General features: G+C 36.2%; 1 protein-coding gene across 3 annotated transcripts; it reads right to left on the bottom strand.

Moving 5' to 3' along the window:
- Nucleotides 1-98: 98 nt before the first annotated feature.
- Nucleotides 99-20710, bottom strand: LOC130010250 (beta-1,4-galactosyltransferase galt-1-like). 3 transcript variants are annotated; one of them, XM_050533073.2, is made up of 3 exons: nucleotides 19871-20710; nucleotides 4456-10654; nucleotides 99-3480 (listed from the first exon to the last, which is right to left on the bottom strand). In XM_050533073.2, exon 3 carries the CDS (start codon nucleotides 2969-2971, stop codon nucleotides 749-751), a length of 2223 nt encoding a protein of 740 aa, XP_050389030.2. In that variant the 5' UTR covers nucleotides 2972-3480; nucleotides 4456-10654; nucleotides 19871-20710; the 3' UTR covers nucleotides 99-748. The 3 variants fall into 3 exon arrangements, with proteins under 3 accessions (XP_050389030.2, XP_055954251.1, XP_050389033.1); XM_056098276.1 differs by lacking the exon at nucleotides 19871-20710 and adding an exon at nucleotides 19706-19813; XM_050533076.2 differs by lacking the exon at nucleotides 19871-20710 and adding an exon at nucleotides 19706-19813 and having other exon boundaries at nucleotides 2655-3480.
- Between the last annotated feature and the right edge of the window lie 1120 nt (nucleotides 20711-21830).

Below are 21830 nucleotides of genomic sequence, written 5' to 3'. Positions count from 1 at the left end.
ATGATCTGCCCACTCACACACACACACACACACACTCGGACAGAAAAGGCATTAGGGAACAGATATAGCCTTTATGACCCCTCTCCTACTATTGTTTGGATCAAAATATTTCCTTTTTTTAAAAAAAAAGTACAAGTGCTTTTGTTATCAAATGGGCTGCATTGATATACAGTCGTCAGTGGGTTGTTTAGATATTATGGCAGGAAGTTGGTTAAAAAAGGAAAAGAAAACCGAAACGAAATTGAAATTTAATCTTAGTGCAGGATGATGGTTATATTGCTAACAGCTAACAACAATTGCTAGGGTACTTTCATATTTAAACGTGTTGTCTGACCCATATTGTAGAGATGATTTCATGGAGTTAGTTTTTTTTTGTCGTGTAACATCAGATATTGAAATCGAAACATCAAACCATTTAGAGAGGTTAGATGAACGAATGGTTAGCGCGTGCGATCTGTGACATAAGGTCTATCATTGATTCAACTGGCGGGGTTTCGATTCCCCGGTTGTACGTGACAATGAGTTGGGTCACCTGTCCAACCTCGTGGGTGTTCTCCGGGTCCTCCAGTTTCCTCCAACTGCCAAAGACCCTAATGCTGGGTTTCGTGCACAAATATAACTGCCAATTGTCCTGTACAGAACGACTGTCCACAAAAGAAAATATTTCTTTTTTTCATAAGAGCTGCTCGCTACCAAGTGACGCATGAGACGGGGCACCCTCAGGCCCCTACCTTAATTAAGCTACAATCTAAGGTCTAGGTTCATCAGAAGAGTTTAAATGTTGAATTAACTTCAGCCAAAATAAATCAATACTTTCCTCACTCCATCCCCATTTTATATAGTCATCATCCTTTAAGATTCTATGAACGGTCTTAGTAACATTAACAACTCCTAGTTCCTCTAACAAAATCACAATCATTAAATCTCGCCTTTCACTTAAGATTCGTTCATAAGCTACGCTTGCTTCGAACTCACAGTAATGATCAACAGCGAAAGTATCCGATACACACAAGATGAATCTCCTGCTAGCATCCATATTCTCGATTATACTGTCAATTTTATTTCCAACCCCATCTCTCTGTGGGAGAAAGACGTGGAGATTCAACTCGTGTTCTAGTCTTGGTAAAATATTTTCCAAAATAAAATCTACATCGTCTTCACTACAGCTTAAATAGATATCGTACCGATAGCTCCGTCCTTCAGTGGCGAATCTTTGGAGCCTGATGTGGTGGTATCGGAGTATGTAGACGAAGTATCGAAGGTGCCAACGATATCTGTAAACCAGAGATATCGCGAGTATTAAAAGAAGTACTCCTATCGATACTGATGTTATTATCAAACTTATAACGGGGGTTAACAAACAAAAGCGATTACTTATAGGTGTATCAATAATCCTCATGCCCCGCCAGTCACTAGGAGTTGAACATGTATATTTATTCGGGAACTTATGAAGCTTTTCAGCAAAGCTCTTGATCTTCAGTAATCGCGCAAACCAGAGTAAATTCGCACAGGAACAAGAATAAGGATTGTATGATAAGTCAAGCCGTGATAAACCTTGTAGTGTTTCATAAGAAAACGAATGTTTGTTAATTGTCGCAATTTGATTAGACGTCAAGTTTAATATTCGCAGCGACGTTAAGTTTCTAAAATAATCGTTTGTCCACCATGAAATATGATTGTAACTTACATCAAGAGACTCCAGCTTCGGCATTATTCTTGGAATAACAGGAGGTAATGATCCAATACCGGTACCAGAAAGTTTCAGAACTTTTAATTTGGTCAATGTTGCAAAGAGTTCGTCGAAGTATTCGTCTGATTTTGAGTAAAGGTGGCTATTGGATAGGTCCAATTTTTCTAGGTTTGCGCAACTATTTAATGCCCCTACATACAAGTGATGCACGTGTTCGGCATTGCCCTTTAAATAAAGATTAATGAGGCTGGAACTATTAAAGGCGTGATCCCTGATCCGAAATGATGATCCTGAATTGTCGCTGATGAAAATGGTGTGCAAATTGGGGAGTCTGGAAAATGTATTTTCCCCCAATTCGTGTAATGGGTTACCAGAAATAGAAAAGATGTGAAGAAACTTCATACAATCTAGACCCAGTCGTGGCATAAATCGAATAAAATTGTCATCCATGTACAGACGTGTCAAATTAGGAAACATCGCGTTATTATCGGCACAGAACTTGGGAAAACTGACCAAAGCATTGTCTGATAAAACCAACTCCGTTAAGGTCGAGATCGGTTTCGGTTTCGGAATCGGTGAAAAATCCATCTCTTGTATCCAACACGTACGTAAACTGAGGACAGAGAGATTTTTCAGGTGAGTGAAGTCAGTGTGGTTGTAATAATCGATATAAGTCGAGTTCATTACAATTTTAGATACTGGACTGTTCTTCATCGCAGAGAGGAAGTATGTTTTGCTCAATCTATCCTTAAACGTTAATTTAATCAACTGAAGCTCTTTAAGCTTCGGACTTACCACGCCCATCAAACAATAATATAACAGTCCATATTTTATTTTTTTCTCTTTATAAATTCCTAGTATTTGAAGCTGTTTTAAGCTACGGAATGCAAACCGCGAACAGTAGCTCAAATTATTTGCTTTTAAGTAAAGATGCGTCAAAGACGAAACATTAGAAAAGGTGTCGTTTTTTATATGTGGTAAAAAGTTATTCGAAAATGTTAGCTGAGAGATATTAGCGGGTAGTTTGGGAATGTAGGATAATAAGTGTCGATGCCCAGAACACACGGCAACATTCCCCGTACAATTACACATGTTATCTCCACAAGAGTAACTATCGATCAACACGTCGGGTATTTCGCGTAAGGTTCCATCTTGGTTCGCCTTTGATGAAAGAACAATAGAGGAATTAGCTGAAGTTCCATTAGGGTTTAGATGAATTCCCCGGCTATAGGCCGCATCAAGGAGAAAAATAATCCCAAGTACGCTTTTATAGATATCCATTGCGTCTTGTCTACACCTGTTTAACGGTAATAGTAGACTACAATCTAGAAAGGTCTTTTAAAAATGCATCATATAGACTGCATTGTTAATAAAAGTTACAACGGATGTATATATTTGTCACATCTGTCTATTATAAACGATGACCATTCCAAAAACATGATGTTCCAGACTTTCCCCGCGTTCATTAGTAACGACCAAACATTCCTGCTGTATTCAAGGAAAACATAAAAAGTTCGTGTTGTGGCACATATTCTGTGAAAATAGATTCTCGGTCAAAAAGTTCTTGTTGTGGCACAGATTCTGTGAATGAAGATTATCTAAAAAAAAATCTTGTTGTGGCATAACGTCTGTGAATATAGATTATCGATAAAAAGTTTTTTTTGTGACACCAATTCTTTAAACGTAGACACAGTCTGGTCACCAACTCTCTATAGCTGCGAGTTCATGACATTGTGGTGTATCCAACACAGGTGAGAGCCTTTGTTTATTCCTCGCGTACAAACATTGAACTATAATAATATAAAAACAATAGTTTACATACTAAAACATCTATAATAAATTACATCTATTTAAACAGAGAGAGAGGGAGAGAGAGAGAGGGGTTAACGTCCACTCGACACAAACTAGGTCATTTCGGGACTAACACATGGTTCAATCCTATTTCAATAATTTGCTTGCGCGTAGGGGTCTTTAGCAGTGGGGGGAAACCGAAGGACCTAGAGAAAACCTACGAGATTGGACTGGCGACCCTACTCTTTGTCACGTTCTACTGGGAAATCGAAACCTCGCCAGTTGACTCAAAGACAGACCTTATGATACAGCGCGCACATGCTAACCATTTAAAGGGCGTCTCGCTCTATTTTTTGAAAGTTTGAAATAGACAAAAATGGTTCTAAAAGCATATATTCCTGTAATATGAATGTATGTAAAGTGGTTTATATTCACTTTTTAACAAAAAATATTTTAATTTCTAATCAATTATGTTCGGTGACATACGTGAACAGTTCAAATTTACACGTGCTAGGTGCATTCTTCACGTTTTTTATTTAAATTATGTTGTCCTTTGTGAATCAGCCTTTACTAATTGTTTCCACATTGTATTGTCGGATATGTTTGTATTTGTTCATTAGAAAATGGCACCATAAACCATAGGGTACACGACTCGTGTACTGATTATATAATGTTAATTGTGCCTTAAATATTGGATATTAGGATCCTATAATTTCACGGTCAGATCACAGCATCTATATTGATTGAAATTGAGCAATATTGAATTCCAATTCGTGTTTCTAATTTCGAATATGATGAAAAATATTGAGTTGGAGACTTAGATCCTTTAAAGGGGTAGTATCAATTATATCAAGACATTAAATGTAATTAGCAAAATCTGAGATTCACCTGATTATTAAAAATCCAGCCTATATAACCAAGGCGAGGGGTAGGCCTATGAATAAACGTACGACTCGTAAAATAAATGGGCTTACCTCTAAATATCAGTGAGTCGTACATATCGGTCGGTGCTTTTCGAGGAGTTAAATTAAACTACTTCAGTCCTCTCTTAGTATATCAGTTTGTTCTGATTCACTGCTACTTGACGTGTCTAATGTTGTTGTATTTATGACTTTGTTTAAAATTAAATCTATATATCTGGATAAAGTGGTAGATTATTTATTTAAATAGCTAGGACCTGTTTAAACAAATAAGGAAATTGTAACAATTCGAGTACTGTTCTTGTTTTATCCTCCAACCCGACTTTCAGTTAAATTATTGTTTCATTCATGTGACAGTTACAAGGAAATTATATTCCCCGTGAATTCAAATCGGGTTATTGGGTCAGTCAAACTCGTGGGGGTTTAGTCAGAGTGTGTGTAGTGTTGAAAGATGTTAGTTTATCCAATGTTATCATTTATTACATAATGTCTGGTTGTAAGGATTAGATAACGAGCCAGTGACCCATTTAATATAAAGAATACAGTATTTAAATAATTACTATGGAAACAATATGATTACTATGGGAACAATATTAATAATACAGTATTCAAATGATTATTATATGAACAATATATAAAATTTAATATTTAAATATTACTATATGAATAATATAAAGAATACAATATTCAAATGATTACTATATGATATAAAGAATATAAATAATACAATATTCAATGATTACTATGGTAACAACTTAAATAAACACCATATCAAACTGATCAGTAGTATATATCGGTTTGGCCTCTACTAACACTTAAAGTGAAGTTAATTAGCACTCCATATTAACTTTTTTTTTTCTTTTGCAAAATAAATTCCTAAATTATTAATAAAACAAATAAAAGTACTAGAAGTAAATCTAGAAAAAAAAACCCTTTTACTATTTAGTCTAAATGGGCACATAAAATAGTACTCGAAGGCGTAAAATAAGTAAAGGGCACCGATTCGGCCCTGGCCGATTTGTGTTACTACACCCGATGTAAAGAATGCACATGTTATCGTGCCGTGGAGACCTGGGCTTTGCATTACCACTGGGGGGTTGGATGACCGAATGGTTAGCACGTGCGTGCTGTATCATAAGGTCTGTCATTGAGTCAACTGCGTGGTTTCGATTCCACGGTTGTACGTGACAAGGAGTAGGGTTGCTTGTCGGTTTTCTCAAGGACCTCCGGTTTCCCCCCACTGTTAAAAAGACCCCTAATTATTGAATTAAAATATGTTAGTCCTGAATGATCTAGTATGTGTCGTGGGGACGTTAAACTCTAACCTTTAGTGGTGTAAACCGATAACACCCAACTAGTGTAGAACATTACACCAATTATGGTGGAAACTAGCTGCCACTTCCAGTAGTGTAAGCTGTCTCGGGATGAGTGTTGCACTCAGACATTCTGATGAGGCACTTAAATAATTTACACCCGTGGGTGTAGATTATGGCAGTACATTAGACTCAAAATTCTAACATGCTATCGTCTAATTTCTAACTTCTATTCATGTAATTTCTAAATTCTATTCATTTAATTTCTAACTTCTATTCATGTAATTTCTAAATTAAGACAATGTTTAATCCAACTTCTTTTTTTGTTCAGTGTAAATTTTAATCCTGTTTCATCTTATTTCTATTATTAAGACGAAAAATGTCTACTTTGTTGTCACTTTACATGTTAAGCATGAAAGTCAAACAAATTTAGAATTTTGATACTTCTACTTAGCAACCATCATTATGACGTCGTTTGGTGTCGCCACCGTGTAATCGGAACCATTATGTTGATACCAACGACTAGCTCTTCGTCAGGTTGAATGGTTTGGCGGAGTGTTGAAATTGAAAACAACATCGAACGTGACACAGTTTGCAAAATGAAATACTATTTCAAATATAAGCTAAAACGCAAATGTTGTTCAGCTTGTATTTGAAATAGTATTTGCCAACCATATCACGTTCGATGTTGTTTTCAATTTCAGCATCGATTCCCCGGTTCGGCGGTTGTACGTGACAAGGAGTAGTGTACGGCCTGTCCAACCTCGTTGGTTTTCTCCGGGTCCTCCTGTTTCCTTCCACTGCTAGACCCCTCCTCGCAAATGAATTATTGAAATAAAATTTAACCATGTATATGTTAGTAACGAAATGGCCTAGTTTGTGTCGAGTGCGACGGTTGAGAACGTTCCACGGAATTGTCAAGCGTGGTTTCCCCTTGTCAGTGGATATAGGACGGATGGCCTGCAAGGGCAGTGTCTTGTAGTTCGGATGGGCCAAAAAACCGAGACCCTGTGTACACGTTTGCGTGCACGTTAAAGAACCCTTGGGCCTTGTCAATAGGAATTCGAAATAATAGTAGGTCGTAGCACCCTGTATGGCGTAGGCCCGTCTTCATTACCACATTCAGTGCAGAAAAGTAGGACACAACAGCGAAGGACACAATTCTATACAATGAATTTTCTATTTATTACTGAGTGACGATTCGGCATGTACTTTCTAGTCTTTATCGTTTGGTTGATAAAGACATTTGTCAAAGCATTTATTATATCCAATACAATTGTATTCCGTGCACGTATTATCTTCAATCATTCACCTTACTTCACACACACACTGTACCTGAACGATACATGCATACAAAAAAAAAAAAATAGGACCCACTTAAATTTTTTTTAAAAAAAGAGTTATACTTGAAAGTTTTATAAATTGACAGACATTAGAAGAAAAAAAAGGATTAATGCACTCTTTGAAATTGTCACGTTACGAAAAAGGATATCTATTAAGGGCAAATGCGTTGATGTTGACCTGGCTGTCTCCTTATAACCGAGGCCAATTAATCCACATCTGATATATCGTACAGTCCTACCAAAGCCTAAAATTTAGACATCTTATCGGTTGGGTGGGTTAGACTATCAATTATATTATTCATGTCATTATGCATGAGAAATTGCTGGTTTAACGTCCTACTTAAATTGTCTGTACTAGCCGCCATAATGAATACGTCAGGCTAGTAATTATTTCCCCTTATTTCACGAATGCAGTGCGAGTTATAAATAGACAATTTTTTCCTTAATTTTTTTTCTCACCTCTTCCTGCATTTTTTGGTTGACTTTTTGGTCTAGAATTGGAGAAAAGGGATCAAATTTGCCATTTTAATGATGATATTACAGCGGAGGGATAGGGGGTGTAAAGTGTCTTTCTGCAGAGCAATCGTAGTGTCGGAAGTGAGATTTTCACCCCAGTCAACTCCAAATCCCCGTCGCAAAAAACCTAAACGGTCAACCCCCTACAAAATTATGATGAGGAGATCGCCAAATGTGGTCCCCATTGTGCCTATAAAGATTGGAACCAACGGAATGTTGAGCAAAAAGCTACAGCCTGTGATGTTACAGCCATTTAACATTAAAGTCAATGAGCAAATAATTGCTAGTCTGAGTCCATGTACTCTATGCATTGAAATTGCAATTGGTAAGGAACATAACTCGTGTATAAATCTGTATAGGGGTCAGACCACAGTTATTTAATCTGCGGGATTGCTTATTTAGAAAACTATCATCAGGAATGGAGGAATTTTAAAATTTCTAATAATAGTGGACACACATTCTGTTTGTATCCGTTTATTGAATGAAACTGTATTCACAAATTTGATTTTATAACAGACAGCTTAATCCTAGTGCGGATGGTTAGGGTGGGGTGGTGGTCGCCGAATGGTTAGCGGAAGCGCGCTGTATCATAAGGGCTGTCATTGAGTCAACTGGCGTGGTTTCGATTCCTTGGTTGTACGTCCAACCTCGTGGGTTTTCTCCCGGTCCTCCGGTTTCCTCCCACCGCGAAAGACCCCTACGCACAAGCGAATTATTGAACCATATGTTAGTCCCAAAATGACCTAGTTTGTGTTGAGTGGACGTTAAACTCTCTGTCTCTTTCTCTCTTTGATTGGATGGATCTGAAATGGATGCCCGGGGTCATCGGCCCCTGCGCCCCTCTCTGCACCAGTGCACGCCACTTCTTTAGAGGGATTTTTGCTGCCTCCCAAAGATGTTTCTCTAAAACTGGCTGAAACAACTGATTCAAGGCGATTAACCCAGCAATAATAAACTAAAAACTATCATATTTGATTTAAATTTGGTTAGCTTAGCAAATTTTGCTTGAGGCTCGTGACACAGATTTGCAGACAACAAAAAACGATAAAAGAATACAAATAGGGTAAAACTATTTAATACGCCATTACTTATGGGGTGATATTTATTTATTTATGATTTCTGAGATTAGGGAGATCAAATGCGTACCGTTTGGGTTTGTCATGGGTCCAATCCTAGTGTTGTGAGTTTGAACACCTTATACTTCGCCTAGCACTATGGTAGGGTGCCCCACCATAAATAAATATCTCCAAATATCTCGACAATTACACCACAATATTTAGATACATACCAAGCCTTAAATCAGTTTCGCTCATTTATAGTCATTAAATAAACGGTCATGCTTTACTTAATAAGCTATGACCATTTAACCATCCGTAAATAATAGACTGAAAAATGGTTACTAGTGTCGGCCATATCATCCGAGCAATTTGTCATTAGTCTCGCTTAACAAATCTATCGTCCATTCAAAGTCTTGACAGGCCGGGATAATCAAGACTACTTTTTACGAACCATAACAGAAAGCTGGAACAAGAAATTGAATTTAGAAACACGCACGTTGGGCAACTCAAAAATTGGTTTAAGAACCTTGTAAAAGTAAAATGAATCTACTTCTAGTATCATGTTCCCGTCTAACCCGAGTCTTTCAGAGATATTATTTGTACTAAACCAAAAGATGCCGCTAATAACGGTACAGTTAATGATAAAGCAATTAAAAAATTAAAACGAACGTAATTTCTAAAGCTGCTGTAATAACCAAAAAGATAAATATTATTGCTATTCAGAATCGCCAACAATATATTTATTTACATGTGCAGAGAATTTGACGTACTTAGCTATTTTTATACTCGTAGACTCTGTTATCGCACTGCGTAACAAGCCACTGAAGCGTGCAAATTCGCCGTGTCGAGTTCAACATTCTGTAGCAAAAATTTTCATTGCATTCGGTTGGGTCCTACGCACAAGCGAATTATTGAAATAAATTTGACTTTGTGTCGAGTGGAATGGGTCTAATTCTAGTGTTGTGAATTTGAACCTATATACTCCGCCTAGCACTAATTTGTGGTATTCGGTTGACTCTCTCTCTCTCTATCTCTCTCACCCCCTCTCCATCTCTCACACACACACACACACCCACACACCCACGGTGTACACAACGTTCAAAGAAGTTCAATACGCTTTCACACATGTATACAAGGCGTAGGAATACTATTAAACCTTTTGATCACACGATCTACAACACGGCTGCTATATTGTCTCGTTTTGTCATTGAAAATCCTGGATGGTGAAGAATTTTTTAACCGATAGTGATGAAGTAACGCAGTAGTATAATTCACATGTATTAGCTTATGAGCTCGCTTTTGTTTAGCCACGGTATGTATAGCCATGACGTCTATCAGTTCCGGCTTGCCAATCACTTTACAACGACTATTGTACTCAAATATATAGTTCTCTCGCCACACTTTTAACAATGTTCTCAATTTATAACGAGTCGCTAAATCTTTCTGACGATATCCTCTAGTGTCATCCGGCATATGTGTGTCAAAAAAAGTAGTCCTGAATGAAAAAGACGACGCTTTCGGTTCAGCTGACGTCAAGTTGTCCATCATTTCCATCCAATCGTTAAAGGTGTATGGAATTAAAATCTCGTCAATATCCACAACAACCACATAACGCGAGATACCACGAGATCTATAAACACAATCGTTCACTGCAGCAATTTGCCCAAAATAATGAACATCCTTCGTACCGATCGGTAATTTGTAGTTCAAAAGAGTTACCTCCCCTCTTTTGATATAATCGTTTAAGACGATTTTCATTGGTTGAGACGAAGAAAAATGGTGGATTACGAAATGATTAGCTCCTAGAACTTTATCAAATTCAAGAGCCTCCACAAATCCCATAACATTCCCAAAGCTTGAATGCATCACAGAGAGACAGAGCGTGAAATTTCTCTGAACAGTTTTTTCTGGATAATGTAGAATCATACGATTGAGTGGTTTGTCTTTGATTGACGGTGTAACTGACACAGCATACCAAACCCCTTTATCATTTAGATCACACGTGACCATCATGGCACCATACCTGTATGTGAATGAAAAATACAATAACTTTAGTTTAGCTTACAAAACGAAATCTAATTTCAAACACACATAACATAACACATAACATATTACATTTGACATAGTGCACATTACTGCCATGCGATCAATGGCGCTTCACAAAGTCTTACACAAACGTTAAAGAAATGCTTTACGAAAAAAATATGTTTTGAGTTTCTTTTTAAAATCCGTTACAGTTTGGCATTGTTTCACATTTTCTGGAAGGGTATTCAGGAGCCGCGTATAAATAACATGTTTTTTGATGACGATCTCGTATTGTATGATGAAGTTTGGGACTGCAATAATTCAGAAAGGTAGGCAGGGTCAAGGTTGTGGAGACACTTATACACCAGTACCAGTAGCTTGAATTGGCATCGGACTTCAACTGGCAATATATGAAGTTCTTTCAGAGCAGCAGTCGAGCTATGGCCGTAATTAACACCAAGAATTAGCTTTGCAGTAAAATTTTGAATTCCTTGGATAGGTTGAAGAGTTGTTGCTGGCAAACCACAGAGCAGACTATTTCCGTAATCCATATGTTTCGTTTTTCATAGTTCAAAATTTCTTTTCATCGAAAGTATACAAAAACTGTTAGTGCTAAATGATAAGGCCGTCTTAATGTTTCGTCATAGGTCACGATATATAAACAGGGCTAGCGCTAATCCCAACCTTCGCCCTGGACCTAACTCCTAATGCTTACCCATCCCTAACCTACAATCTCGCCAACAATCACGTGCCCTAACCTTATTTACACCTCAACGAACTTGACAAAATTTGAGCTGGCCTTAACAAATAGATTTAGCCATACACAAACGAAAACAAATCTTGATATTATTTTTACAGTTACAGGCTTTTAAATGGTTTTCACAGAGTCAGAAACTAAATATCTCGATTTAGGTCAAAATAAATGATTTAAGTTGTTTGTTCTAATCTGATCTGGTCTTATCTGATATTGGGGCTAAGTGGGTAAGACGCTGGCTCGCTAGCCTGGAGGTCGGGTGTTCGATCCCTGCATTGCCCGAGAAAGTTCATCCAGATTTTCCCGCGTGGTTTCCCCTTGTCAGTGATGCAGGACGGAGGGCTCGACAAGGACAGCTGTCTAGTCGTTCGGATGGGACGAAAAACCGAGGTCCCGTGTACATATTGGCGTGCACGTAAAAGATCCCTTGGCAGTTGGAAGATCCCAGCTATTGTAGCAATGATCTCTGTGTCAAAATTATATTTGGAATGTGTTTAACCAGCTCTATCACATAATAATGTGATAATGACTGGCACCAATATTGTCCTTTAACTTAATTACCATAATAAACAGAGTTACCTCCCGTTAACCGTTAATTGCAGTAAAATTGTTCGGCTGCACACAATCCAATATTGATTTTTGACTCTGTTACTAGGGGTGTCACAATAAGACATTTTTTTTACAAATCATTTCAGGCCAGCAATTTCCAGAGGCGAAATTGCTAGCTGAACACGATTTTTAGAATTTTTTTTTATCTATGACGTCATTTTCGGTTGGGGTTTGTCTGATTTCCAAAATGGCCGCCAAAAGTTGACGTAAAATGAATTTCCAGATAGGATGGGTGATTTTCATGCAAGGTATGGCTTGTAATATATCATATATAAGGTTTTTGTTGTAATTGAACTGAAAAATAATCTCTAAAACTAGTTTCCCCAAATCCAAGATGGCGGAAATTCAAAATGGCGGCTAAAATTTACCTAAAATGGCCGATTTGTCAGATTAAAGTCATTTCACAGTTTGATTTGGTTTGTAATATGTAATCTAAAGGGTTTTCACTGTCACTGAACTTAAAATTAATCTAAAGAAAAAAAGAGTTTTCAAAATCCAAGATGGCGGAAATTCAAAATGTCGACCAAAATTTATCTAAAATGGCCGATTTGTCAGATAAAAGTCATTTCACTCTTTGATATGGTTTGTAATACGTAATTTAAAGGATTTTGAATGTCATTGAACTTAAAATCAATCTAAAATAGAGTTTCCAAAATCCAAGATGGCGGAAATTAAAAAATGGCGGCCAGATTTTCTCTAAATTGGTCAATTTTTAAGATAATCGTCAATTTTCTGTTTGATATGGCTTGTAATATGTCCTCTATTAAGTTTTCGGAGTCACTGAATTAGATATTTGTAGATGATTGTTTCAGAAAAAAAAGGGACAATCACCAATCTTTCTATTGGATTGGTTTATAATAGCAAATTGTAATAGTTTTTTTAGGGCAACTGAATTTGATCTGACCCAGGAATCTACCTTAATCTAAAGAAAAAAAGAGTTTTTAAAATCCAAGATGGCGGAAATTCAAAATGTCAACCAAAATTTATCTAAAATGGCCGATTTGTCAGATAAAAGTCATTTCACTCTTTGATATGGTTTGTAACACGTAATTTAAAGGGTTTTCAATGTCATTGAACTTAAAATCAATCTAAAATAGAGTTTCCAAAATCCAAGATGGCGGAAATTAAAAAAATGGCGGCCAGATTTTCTCTAAATTGATCAATTTTTAAGATAATCGTCAATTTTCTGTATTGATATGGCTTGTAATATGTCCTCTATCAAGTTTTCAGAGTCACTGAATTTGATAGGGGGGTTGGATGGCTGAATGGTTAGCATGCGCGTGCTGTATCATAAAGTCTGTCATTGAGTCGACTGGCGTGATTTTGAATCCCCGGTTGTACGTGGCAAGGAGTAGGGTCGCCTGTCCAACCTCGTGGGTTTTCTCCGGGTCCTCTGGTTTCCTCCCACTGCTAAAGACCCCTACGCACAAGCCAATTATGTAAATAAAATTAAACCATATGTTAGTCCCGAAATGACCTAGTTTGTGCCGAGTGGACGTTAAACCCCATTTCTCTCTCTTTCTCTCTGAATTTGATAATTGAAGATGATTGTTTCAGAAAAAAAAGGGACAATCATCAATCTTTCTCTTGGATTGGTTTATAATAGCAAATTGTAATACTTTTTTTAAGGGCAACTTAATTTGACCTGACCCAGGAATCTACCTGTCAATAAATAAACCATGTGCAGAACTTACCAGTCAGCTAATTAGAATTTCAAAGAATTTAACCTTAAGACACAATAAATGTAGCTTAATTGTTTTTATGCATAAAACCCCCATAACAATACAACGGGGCCAACTGACGCATTTTTAATTTCATCTCCTTTGTCTTTGCACCATTTTACCGGAGTGAGAATCATTTGTGGTATATCCAGTCGTTAAGAATTTAAGTTCTCCTATTCGTTCAGAAATGGTAATGTGGTCCGTTTTTGCATCGAAGACTCCGTGTCCAGTAACTTTTGTGGTATAGTCTAGATGTTGTATCCACAGGTCATTTTCGTCAGTTACGTATTTCACAACAAGTTCTACATGTAAGAACAACACATAAGAAAAGAGGAAATCGTGGGGGGTGACTTTTGGGATACCTAGTCGTAAATGCATTTCCAATTATTTTCGTGATGATTATTTTTAACTTAGAACTTGGTGTGCATTACATTACAGACGAATATGATCTGTGGATACCATACCACACAAGTTGCGGACACAGAGACTTCGATGATTCATTTTACACTTTTCACTTTATGAAATACATGACTGACAAATATGAATTCATCTGTCTAGATGATACCACAAACGGTTTCCGGACATAAGTCTTCTGAACAAAAGTTAATAAATATTGATATTCGTCAAGCAGTGTGCTATGAGGAAAATTGGCCCAGACAGTGGTACTATGGTGTACTCTTATTTCGAATTCCAACTGTCTAGGGTTCTTGTATGCGCACGTCAACGTGTACATATAAACCTGGTTTCTCGAGAAGCCCCCGGTGCTGCATCCTGACAAGGAGAAACCACACTGGAAAATCCTAAGGTACTTTTTCAGCAAACATAGGGATCGAACCCCAGATCTCGTTCTTAGCGAGTCTTACTCACTGAACCACTATTTCGAACCATTTCTGAATAAACAATAGATAAATTCTTAACAACTGGATATATATACCTCACTGTTTTGCTGGAATAATATTAAATCTTGTTTATGTGAGATCCAGTATAACAGTTCCAGTAACCATCAAAATAACTACTACTCTTTGCTATTACAAGCCAATCCCATAGGAAAATTCACGATTGTCCTGTTGTATTTTTAAGCAATCATCTACCATCTTCAAAATTCATTTTTGATGTAATATTCATTTTCAAAATTCATTTTTGAGGTAATATTCATTTTCAAAATTCATTTTTGAGGTTATTTTCAAGTTCGTGGACTTTGAAAACCTAATAAAGGACATTATTACAAGCCATACAAAACCGAAAAAATGACGATTATCTGAAAAATCGTTCATTTTAGGAAATTCTGGTCGCCATTTTGGATTTTGGAAACTCTTCTTTTGAGGTTGTTGAGTGACACAGAAAACCCTTTAAATCGCATATCACTCGCCATATCAAACTTAAAAATGACGATTATCCGAAAAATCGACCATTTTAGGGAAATTCTGGCCGCCATTTTGAATTTCCGCCATCTTGGATTTTGGAACCCCGTTATATTTAGATTAATTGTAAGTTGAGTGACACTGAAAATCCTTTAAATTACATATTATAAATCATATCAAAGAGTCAAATGACTTTTATCTGACAAATCAGCCATTTTATATTTTTGTATTTATTGATGTCAGTAAGATGTTACTATGGAGAACGTAAATTTCAGATTATACATTCCAGACTTCGTAATTGTAAAAGTGCTCTAAACTTCCATAGATTTTTAATGCATATTTCACATAACCCGACATGCAGTTGTGGTCATACTCAAGAAGACAGCGACCATTATTTTCTGCACTGCCCAAATTATTCGTCTCAGCGTATCTCAACATTAAATACCCTCCCATTTAAATCCATAAATACAAAAGCGTTCCTATATGGCGATACCAACGAAAGTAACCCGTTCAACAAAGTGAGTTTTAGTAAAGTTCACAAGTATTTAAAACTAAACAAGCGCTTTGAATAGATAAGGTAATTGTCAGGCCACGATGATTGGTGTTAAATAGTGATGATGACGATGATGATGACCATGAAGATGATTTATTTATATATTTATTTATATACTAGAAGAATGCCCGGCTTCGCTCGGGGGTCATAACTCCGAAACCGGAAGTGGTAGACTAACGCCACCTGGCCTATGTTACTCCCCGGTATGAGCTACCCCTATACCCCAAATTTCAGACTCGGAAATGACAACGTGAATGATGGATCAGTCGAACGACAGAGTGAATGACAGGAGTTTTCCAGTCGAATAATAAAGATAATGGCAACGCTGGTCATAGCATATCTGTTTATAATATATTTCATATAAATGTTTATACACGTATTTGAAAAATACATTTAGGTCTACGTGTAATGTTGAATGTATAAATTCGGAAATGTTTTGATCTCTTGAACTGTATTATTTAAAATACACGATTAACGTATTAAATTGTAAATAATGAATCAAGCCAAGACATGTATTAAATGTTTTAAATGTTTTATTGAATTGGAATAGAAACTGAAAACAGATTAACACCCTGTGTGAGATATTTCATTCAAATATTGTGAAAGGGTTGGTAATAAAATTAAAATTGTCATTGTGTCATTTTAATAACATTGAATCGTCCTATTCTGTTACGTAGTCGTCTCAACATATTGTTGTCATGGGTTACTTCTGCTAAACAACTCAATAGAAACGAGTAAAGTATTATAAACGAAATTATGTCTAAAGAGTTCTTCATGACATGTATTGACTGTAAGACACAAAGCGTACAGGATCTAAGTGTGATGTTAAAGGTCAACACGTAACTAGTGAACTGATATATATTGTACAATTTATCTAAAGAGTACATTTCTGAAAACGTGGTACTTTTCTGATATCTAGTTAAATTAACACTTACCCAGATCTTGGCATAAGCATGACTTAAAATGATCACGGCTAAAACACTTCCGTGACAATCAAGAATTCTTTATGTAAGAATAGAGCTTTATAAGACCGTAAATGCACCACACATTATGTCTCCATAAGATGGTAGCTATATCAAACTTAAAAATGACGATTATCCGAAAAATCGACCATTTTAGGGAAATTCTGGCCGCCATTTTGAATTTCCGCCATCTTGGATTTTGGAACCCCGTTATATTTAGATTAATTTTAAGTTTAGTGACACTGAAAATCATTTAAATTACATATTATAAATCATATCAAAGAGTGAAATGACTTTTATCTGACAAATCAGCCATTTTAGGTAAATTGTGGCCGCCATTTTGAATTTCCGCCATCTTGGATTTGGGGAAACTAGTTTTAGAGATTATTTTTTCAGTTCAATTACTAAAAAACCTTATATATGATATATTACAAGCCATACCTTGCGTGATAATCACCCATACTATCTGGAAATTAATTTTTCGTCAAATTCTGGCGGCTATTTTGGAAATCAGAAAAACCCCAACCGAAAATGACGTCATAGAAGTAAAATAATCTCATAATCGTCTTCAGTGACAAATTTTGCCTCAGAAACAACCCGACCCCAAATTTTTTTCCGATTGTGACACCCCTACTGTTACACTAATAATTGATATTGACCTAAATGAATCATTGCCTAAAACATTCACGGGGTAATACTGGTTAATTTGATACCTCATATGTGGGGTTGGGGCACGGCGACGAAGTGTGATGGTGAACATACATATGCACACACACACTTTTAGTACAGCATGTTAGATTCTGCATAGCCAGACACTGGGCTCAGAACTTTTCGTGTTGCATCGTTTTGATTTTTGTATCTCCCTACTTAATTCTCACCGAATTAAAACATTTCAATACTTTTTTTTATTGATGCAGTTTTATATAAGGTTGTTAGGTGGACTGTATGTTTTAAAAAAAATAACAACAGATTTGTTCTCGGCAATTTCATTTTCTGTAATTCGCCACAACAGTTTGAGGGCACTGGCTACATTATTTCCTCAATTCATAAAACAAAGACAGATTAATGGATTCTGAATATTAAGAAAAAAAGGCCAACAGTGAGGTTGGTGTCCCTCGCCGAAATCCCAAAATAAATAGATGACACATATTAATTAATTGCACACTTATCTTTTTCAAAAGTATCAAGCAATCGAACTGATTATCTAGACCTTAGTCTAACCATAAAATGTTCACGATCATACTCAGTCAAGGTTTTGAAGTACCTGGTAGTGAAACTATACACGAAGTTTCATTACTCTCTACCAAAACGCACCAAAAACCTTATTCATTTACTATAACACCGACAACAAAACAGCCAATCTGTTTTACAGACCTAATGCGACATCCGTCTTTTATCTCTGTCCAAGATGACTGACCTTTAAAAGGTCAGACCGCTGTAGTTCTAAGGGTGACGTCACATTACAATGTTTACCAACAAAGCAAGATGGCTTCGATAACGCCAAAAAATATTACTTCTGTGGCTTGTTTTTGTTGTTTTAAAACAAACACAAGCAGGTCAATCAGATTAGACGGTAAAAAATGTACTTCTGAAAGAATTCAGAGTAAACAAACAGAAAAAAAACGTCAAATTGATGGTCACACGTGCGTTGTTTACATCGAACGTAGTAATATGAACCGGTACGGGCAGAATTATATCGTTTTACCCATTTTACGCCTCCGCGTACTATTTTCTGTACCTATTTACGCTAATTATGGAATATTTTTTTTATCAAGATATACTTCAAACACCTTTATTTATTTTGCTATAGTAAAAAAAATGTTTCAGAATTTAATTTGCCGAAAGAAAAAAGTTAATATTTTGTAGTCATTAAGTCGCATCGATGTCATCCTTATCAGTGATTGTAGCGGCCAAGCGAATATTCACTGCGGATCAGTGTGCAAAACAGCAATAAATTTATTTATTTCCCATTCTTTGTCGGCTATGATTAAATCGTATGAATAGAACGCACCCAAACCCCTATCATGTCTACTTAAATCATACCAGCAAACTATCTGGTCGAAATATAAAGTCATACCAGCAAACCATCTGTTCGAGTTATAAAATCATACTACTAAACTATCTGTTCGAGATATAAAAAAGCAACAATATAATTTAAATAACTACTGTGTAAAGTATAATAATTAGAAGTTTTGTATCATATGCTAATAGTCTCTATTCGTGTTTTCAATAAGCATTCCATATGATTTTATAATCTTAAGATGGCGGTCATCACATTTCTGAAAGTAGATTTAAGGGGACTGAACAACCAACCAACCCCATTTCTCTCTCTCTCTCTTTCTTTCCCGACACCCCACCCTTACACACCTAGTGCAAGTATAATATTAAACCATCTGAACGGAGCTTAAATTAGTTGTCATTACCACTATTCCTTTATTTTATGCGAGTATTTTAATTGGAAATTCCGTAATCTGTTATTAATGGCTATTTTACTGACTTCTCTTTCGTCTGGTGTTCGATCCCTGCATTGGCCGAGAAAGTTCATCCTGATTTTTCGACGTGGTTTCCCCCTGTCAGTGATGCAGAACGGAGGGCCTGACAAGGACAGCTGTCTAGTCCTTCGGATGAGACGAAAAACCGAGGTCCTGTGTATACATTAGAATGCACGTAACCCGGGCAAAATTTCCCTCATAGCACACTGTATGGCGTATGCCCGTCTTCATTAGCCCAGTATAGGAGCAGAACAGTAGGACGTTAAACCCCATTTCATGTCATTTCATTTCATTTCTCTTTCGTCTAACATAAACTTATTTTCTTAATGCCAGTTACTTATTGATTTTAGTTTAATTTTCTTTTTGCCAGTTAGTTATTGATTTTAGTGTATTATATATAGATTCTAATTCTATTGAATTGAATCTGATCAAGTGTCTTTGTTTATATATTTTTAAAATTATTATTAATATTGTTAGATACATTTTGGTTTCGTTAATGTAGTTGATTGTTTTCAATAAAGCTTTCTTTAACTGGTGAACCTTACTCGGTAAGCCACCGTGATTCCTATATAAGAATAAGGAATAAATAAAACTTACATCGTATGGTGATTTCATTTTTATCTACATTTATCAACATTATTATTAATATTGTCAGATACACTTTGTTTTCTTACTATGGACGTAACCTGACTGTATCCAAGAAAGCCAACTCAATGAACCAACGAGGCCCGGATATAAGAATAAGGAATAAATTATACTTACGTTTTGCCATGATGATCGTTTAAAAGAACTATGGTGCCATTGGTTTGAATAATCCTTGGTTTATTTGCGTCCTTGTAAAACCAGCAAATACAACTTTTGCTTGAATTTGAATTCAGGCGATGTAATCCCATAATTTTCACTCGATGATCTTCTGGTTCCGCAAATGCAGAAAAAACAAATGAATTGTTCATATTATCGACAATTTGCAATCTATCACTATTTTCAGGCCAGGTGAGGTTAACGGCGCATTGTTTCTCTGGCACAACCTTCCTTTGTTTTTCGTTGTCAAATTGCGATATTGCTTTTTTGACGACAACCTGTTTTGTAGACGTTTGTTTTGAGCTTGTCCTTGTCTCTGGTATTCGTTCGGAATATTTTGTTCCAATTTTCCCGTTCGCCATTTTCGACTGAAAAGTTATACTTTCACAATTATTTTTTGGGTATGTATAAAGTATTAAAAGAACAAATGGCAGGCATATCGTACATAAAGCCGATTTCAATCTGAGTTTCATTTTCCTCAAACATTCACTCTACACGCCGAAAAGTATTACTAATGCGAATCGATTACATTTTTCGAGGGCTTAAAAGTCACATGGTTTGGCCGAATTGTTAGCGCGTGCGCGTTGCATCATAAGCTCTGTCATTGAGTCAGGAACTTGTTAAAACGTAATGTGAAATAAACTCAGTGATTGTTTTCCATATGAATTGTGTTTAATTATTATACATTCAATTACTAAATGTCGTAGAAGGATTACATAATATTAAGCAGCTGTGGTTTCTAGCTGTGAGTTGAGATACAATTAGTCCCGCTGATGTATGTAAATGATCAAGTTATATAATCATGTATAGTGGTCCAATAATTTATCACACATTAATTGTTATGTAGTCTATCGTATAGGCTTATCGTGAGATAATCGGATTTCATGATATCATTTATGCATGTACGATTATAGTTAATTGGATTACTGCAATGAACTCTATTAGTAAAATATGTTCATAACAAAACACAACAACACAAGGTATAATCCTTGAGTGGCATTTAGCGATTGAACACATTAAAAACACAACACAGTTTATATGGAAATACAATCACGTTTCGACAAGCTTGTGCTTGATAACGATAAGAGAATACTTGTCGAAACGTCGTGCTATACTTATAAACCAGTGATTGTATTTCCATATAAACTGTGTTGTGTTTTTAACACAAGGTATATATGGATATAACTACTTCTCTATTATTTAATGGATCATAATCCACCTAATTAACACCCATTTATTTATATTTGTTTCATATTGTCTTATCTTCTATATTTCTTTAATCACCCGTCTCCAGTCCGAAAAGTTGTCAAGTAATTCCGAACCGTCGTCAAACTGAGTTCGAATGGACGTTTGTGTTGAGTCTGAAATGGCGTGCTACCACCAATATTGGCAATATGTTGGAAATAAAAGATGTATTTTTATTGACCCATTAAAATTTTTAAAGGCTAAAAAAAAGAAAAGATCAACTTAGGTCACATTCCTAATCACAGACCTTATTTACCTGTATTTGGATATTTGGAGACATAAGTTTATGTCAATTCCCATATCCACATTGGAGCTTATTTACTATTAAGCATTGAACCAATAATTCTTTTATTAATTGTCTGCTGTGAAGCCTGTGTTTTATGTTGATTATTGTTTACCAAAAGAATATATAGTAATATTAACAATCAACACAAGAGTCCTGTCTTCATTTCATGACAGGCCCGTAACTCACCCCCCCCCCCCCCCGTCAATTTTACAGCTCCCCCTGAGAACACTTCCCAACACCCTCGTTGCTCTGAGGTAGTTACGTCTCTGTTTCATCATCAACGAGAAATCCAGAAAATACACAAGAAGTGCACGTGATTTGTACATTAGGTCATGTGATACTATGTTACACATTTACTGATCTAAATATTTTCAAAACCGCATTTCTATT

The sequence above is a fragment of the Patella vulgata genome, chromosome 1 (genome assembly GCF_932274485.2).
Source record: "Patella vulgata chromosome 1, xgPatVulg1.2, whole genome shotgun sequence".
Lineage (NCBI taxonomy): Eukaryota > Metazoa > Mollusca > Gastropoda > Patellidae > Patella > Patella vulgata.
Note: the sequence above shows the minus strand (reverse complement) of the source record. Positions and strands in the feature narration are given on the sequence as shown.